This window comes from Chelonoidis abingdonii, chromosome 19, assembly GCF_003597395.2.
Source record: "Chelonoidis abingdonii isolate Lonesome George chromosome 19, CheloAbing_2.0, whole genome shotgun sequence".
In the NCBI taxonomy this organism is placed as follows: Eukaryota; Metazoa; Chordata; order Testudines; family Testudinidae; genus Chelonoidis; species Chelonoidis abingdonii.
Genome location: NC_133787.1, coordinates 37,111,145 through 37,116,611, shown reverse-complemented (window position 1 = coordinate 37,116,611; position 5,467 = coordinate 37,111,145). Strand labels below are relative to the sequence as shown.

Here is a 5,467-nt window from a genome sequence, read left to right as displayed (position 1 = left end):
TGCTATTTTTAGCATGTTTGCTTGATCCTCAGTTGGGTTCTGTCTCCCCACCCTGAGAGGCTCAATCCCAGTTGCAGTGTAGACATACCTTTACCTGCGTGCCCTCTTCTACAGGGGACCTGCATGTGGTTTCCTCATATGAATCAGTGCTTGATTTGATACAGTAAAGTCCACTGTGCCACTGGATGCTCATGAAATAGACCCAGACTGGAGGCAGATTCATATTTGAGTTTCCAGGTTTAGCGCAGTGACATTGTTTATTTTTAGCTAAGAAGCTTTCTAAAAAAAAAAAAAAAATTGGCTGTAACGAGCCTTTGGCACCACACAACTGTGGCTTTGTTTTCACAAAGACCTTTTGTTCCTAATTACTCTTAATTCTTACAAGGTGCCTCTGACTGTCCAGATGATCGGATCTTCTCTCTGTTAGTTCCATGCTCTGGCAACTTTCTATAGGAGACAGTAAAGGGAGGATCCCAGACACTACACCTTGTAGTTTTTAGGTATTTAGTAGGGCTGTCAAGCAATTAAAAAAAATAATTGCATGATTAAATAATAATAGAATGCCATTTAAATATTTTTGGATGTTTTCTACATTTTCAAATATATTTATTTCAATTACAACACAGAATACAAAGTGCACAGTGCTTGCTTTATAGTTGTTCTTGATTACAAATATTTGCACTGTAAAAAAACCAAACGTATATTTCAATTCACCTAATACAAGTACTGTAGTGCAGTCTCTTTATAATGAAAGTTGAACTTACAAATGTAGAATTACGTACAAAAAATAACTGCATTCAAAAATAAAACAATATAAAACTTTAGAACCTAGAAGTCCGCTCAGTCCTACTTCAGCCAGTCGCTCAGACAAACAAACTTAGTTAAAATTTGCAGGAGATAATGCTGCCCTCTTCATGTTTACAGTGTGACCTGAAAGTAAGAACAGATGTTCTCATGGCATTGTTGTAGTTGGTGTTGCAAGATATTTATGTGCCAGATGTGCCTAAGATTCATATGTCCCTTTATGCTTCAGCCACCATTCCAGAATACATGTGTCCATGCTGGTGATGGGTTCTGCTCAATAACGATCCAAGGCAGAGTCAACCGATTCATGTTCGTCATCTGAGTCAGATGCCACCAAGAGAAGGCTGATTTTCTTTTTTGGTGGTTCAGGTTCTGTAGTTCCTGCATCAGAGTGCTGCTCTTTTAACACTTTTGAAAGCATGTTCAACACCTTGTCCCTCTCAGATTTTGGAAGGCATTTCAGATTCTTAAACCTTGGGCCGAATGCTGTATCCGTCCTTAGAAATCTCACATTGGTACCTTCTTTGTGTTTTGTCAAATCTGCTGTGAAAGTGTTCTTAAAACAAACATGCTGGGTCATCATCTCAGGCTGCTATAACATGAAACATATAGCAGAATGTGGGTAAAACAGAACAGGAGACATACAGTTCTCCCCCAAGGAGTTCAGTCACAAATTTAATTAATGCATTATTTTTTTAACAAGCATCATCAGCATGGAAGCATGTCCTCTGGAATGGTGGCCGAAGCATGAAGGGACGTATGAATGTTTAGCATATCTGGCATGTAGATACCTTGCAGCGCTCCCTCTCACTGAGACACTCACTCGCTCATGCCCGTCACCCCAATCGGGATATGGGCCGCCAACCACAGATCTCCATAGTCCTCTATCCTGGGCCATTCGCTCTAGCTGGTTCCAGGTATAGCCCATTTTTTTGCTATCAGCCTTAGACGTCGCAGTTTCTTGACGCCTTTTCCGTTTCCTTGGGGGTTCCACTGCAGGCTGTCTGGTGTGATAAGTGGCTGTTGCGTAGTGTAAGTCTATCCAACCCCAACCTCTCCTTCGATTTTTCTCGCTGGGAGTACGTCCTCCAAAGAGTTGATGTTCGATGGTGTCTGGCCAGCGGCATCTGGTAGAATCCTCGATGCACTATTAAGGAAGGTCCTGATCTTCCTGGTGTGTTTTGTGTTCCTACCGTTCAGCTCCCAACAGTCAAGACTGATTTTAACATTGGAATGAACAATCATATTTTATTGCCTAAAGAAGCTCTCGGAGCCCCATGTGCTGACTGTAAGAAGGCGCTCTGCCTACCTATCATATTTGATCTCGTCTGGGCCACCCTGCTGGTCAATGATGGCTGACCTTAGGTCGGTGAAGGACTGCACTTCTTCCATAGGGCTCCCATTCATGTGACTGGTCGGATGATTTAATCCTAAGGATCCTGGTCTGTCCTTGTGAATGTTGAGGACCAACCGTGAGAGTTGCTGTCCACAAGTGGTTGGTCTTCTCCTTGCATCGTGTTACTGTGCGAAAGGAGCAAGAGCAGAAGTCCGGTCATCAAGCGGGTCCATAAATTCACTGGATCGTTCTATGCTCGAGTGAATGTTCAAAATCCAATCGAGACCGGGAGAAAGAGAAAGGTGGACAACAACATCCTTTGCTACTCAGTCCACCTGGAAGCTGTAGGAGCCTGCCCTCCATGGATCACTCACAGGTGTAATACCTCATTAGAGTGCTGCTCAGGTGACCACCGTTTGCTGGAATGCGTAAGTGCCCGAAGACTTCCAGAGGATTCTCGATCACGCTACGAACGCTTCCATATCAACAAATTGAGGACAACGATAGTTCCACTCCACAGACGCTCGATCTATGATGCAAAAGCGTTCTAATCTGTCCGTGCAGATTGTTCAGAGCCGGAAACTGCCTGTTCATTGCTCGAGCGGGAATGACGGCATCCTTCATGCTAAGAGAACTCAGTTGAGACCTTCCCTGCCACGACCAAGATGTGACTTCCTATTAATTGGCAACCCGTTGCCTGAAGTCTCTTTCTGGGATTTGAGAGCTATCCACTTCCAGTCTGCGGAAATCACTACTTCCTTCCCATACTCTCAAAGAGGGGGTACAGCATTTCCACGAAGCACCAGGTCTGCCTTTCAAGCCCTGCTGGAGTCATCAGGTCCAGCGCTTCCTGTTCTTCACATGTGATGAGGCGTCTGATTCATTTCTGGTTGGTTAGTCGTATATAATGGGTCCTCGTTGCTGGTTATCTGTCCTGTGACTTTGGTGTGTGTCTTTCAGCGAGTTCCTCAAGTGCTCCGCCCAGCTGTTAATCTGTTGTGCTTATTCTGTTATAGACTCCCCCTTGTCTTTAACAGACGTTCTGGCTTGCGAACTTCCAGACAGTCGCTGGAAGTATCATCAGCTTTCCAGTTAAGCCGCTGTATCTGCCTGCTCCGTCGCTGCCAGTTCATCCACATACTCTAATATCATGCCACATAACCTTCCTAATATCTCTTCACTATCTATGGGCTTTCAGCATACTTTAACTTTGGCTTGAGCTCTAGTCTGCTGTTGTGACTGCGCTGCCTTCTTCTTCTGTCTCTATCTTGTCAGGTCACTCGGCTGTATCCCTCTTCTTGCTGTGTGTTTCTTAATTCCAAGCAACTCCTGCATACGAACTAAGTCTCTCTCACGTCTGCCATACTGTTAGTACAACTGTCTCCTTCCAGATCGTATTCCTGTACATACTGTAAAACTTATTCGACACAGCACAGCCAAAATCTCTTGTACGGTCTTCAAAGGCTGACTTGTACGTCCACCTCTTCTGTCTGAGTCTCTACCAGCTTGCTCAGCTTCAGCTCAATCTAGCCCACCACTAAGTGATGTCGGGACGCCACGCGCTGCCCTCCTAACTCAAACACGTTCGTGCAAGGGATCTTCAACTCTTTGCTCATGCAGACAGTGATCTGATTGTCGGTGTGCCTCTGGTGATACCCCAGGAATCTTGGATCGCTGTGAGGAAAGAGTTACCCTGTTATGAACCGAGGGGTTAAGTGCACACAGATCACCAATCTCTTCCATTCTCACTCACCTTCCAGCGGGGGCCCGATGCCTTGCGTATCCTGTGTGTCAGTCCAATTTTGGCATTAAAGTCTTCCCATAAAGAGTCTGTCTGGGAGAATCTCTAATATGTTCTGGAACTGTTAAAAATCAATCTTATCCTCCTTTAGCTGCATTATTGAGCGTAAGCACTGAATCAACATTCAGGCCTTAGTCCTCTTCATTTAGTTCGAAGAGGCTGTATGACCTGGACCAGGTGCCTCCCCAAACCAATCATCTCTCGTGCGGCTTGACAACATGAAGCCTACTCCCGTGTGTGGGGTGCGTCCTCCTTCTCATGTTTCCTGCAAACAGCAACAGCTCGCGTCAACAATGTCTCTGTCCAGCTTGCGCCATCTTGTTTCGCTAATGCCTAAAGGCAGGTTTGTGTCCTCATCCTGCTGCAGCCTGTGCCGTCTTTCCTGCACCGTACATGTTCTCACGTTGTACATTGCCTGGTAATCCTCCTGGTTGCAAGAAGGGTAATCAGTTTAGTGGCTTCCCCACGGCTTTCACCACCCAGCGTCATGCATCTTCGAGTTGAAGACCCTTCTTTTTCCAGGGTAAAAGTCTCTGTTGTTGGTGTTTCTGTAGCAGGTTGATTTTTTACGGGGTGGAGTTGCTAGCCCCACGCCCAACCCTCCTCCTTTATCCTGACTTGGGACAGGCAGATGGCCCCAAAGGACCTCTCTGGTGGAGTTCCTCTCACTGAGAGTTGCTGACTTTTCCCTGTGGAGTATTACTTAACAAACTCTACAGAACGTGTGACCTGTTTGTGGGAATCTGGAAGTTTGTCTCCAAGTCGTGTTCCTGAGATGCACCGGCGGGGAGGTCGATGCCACTTCTGCGCTGGAACCTAAAATTGGCCCTTTGGGTTTGTCTCCCGAAAAGGTTGGTGATGACATTGCCAAGGCAATAGGTGACTTGAAAGGGCTGAGGATCACTGTGAAACTCACTACCCAGAACAAGCAAGCTCAGATTGAGGTTATCCCTTCTGCCTCTGCCCTGATCATCAAAGCCCTCAAGGAGCCTCCTCGTGACAGGAGGAAGCAGAAGAATGTTAAACACAGTGGCAGTGTCAGCTTTGATGAGATAGTAAACACTGCATGCCAGATGAGGCACAGGTCCTTGGCAAGGGAGCTCTTTGGAACCATTAAAGGGATTCTAGGAACTGCTTAGTCTGTTGGCTGCAATATTGATGGCAGACATCCTCATGATGTCATCGATGACATCAACAGTGGCACAATAGAGTGCCCAGCTAGCTAATATAGAAGCCAAGAACTTACTCATTAACACACAAGTTAATTAAGATTTTTTGTAACAATTATGAAACCTCAATGAAACCTGCAGGGGGGAAAAAAACAAAAAAAACACAACGCTGACTACAAAAGTGCCATGTGAACAGTTGTTCTCACTTTCAGGTGACATTGTAAATAAGAAGCAGTCAGCAGTATCTCCTGTAAATGTAAACAAACTTGTTTGTTTTAGCAATTGGCTGGACAAGAAGTAGGACTGAGTGGACTTGTAGGCTCTAAAGTTTTACCTTGTTTTGAGTGCAATTATGTA

The 5,467-nt window shown here is 45.4% G+C and overlaps 1 protein-coding gene across 1 annotated transcript; it reads left to right on the top strand.

Moving 5' to 3' along the window:
• The first annotated feature begins 2,564 nt into the window (after positions 1–2,564).
• On the top strand, positions 2,565–5,187 carry LOC116832789 (large ribosomal subunit protein uL11-like). The gene is given in 2 exon segments (XM_075073823.1): positions 2,565–2,568; positions 4,692–5,187. Coding segments are annotated over 2 exon segments (480 nt in total). The 3' UTR covers positions 5,168–5,187.
• Positions 5,188–5,467: the final 280 nt, after the last annotated feature.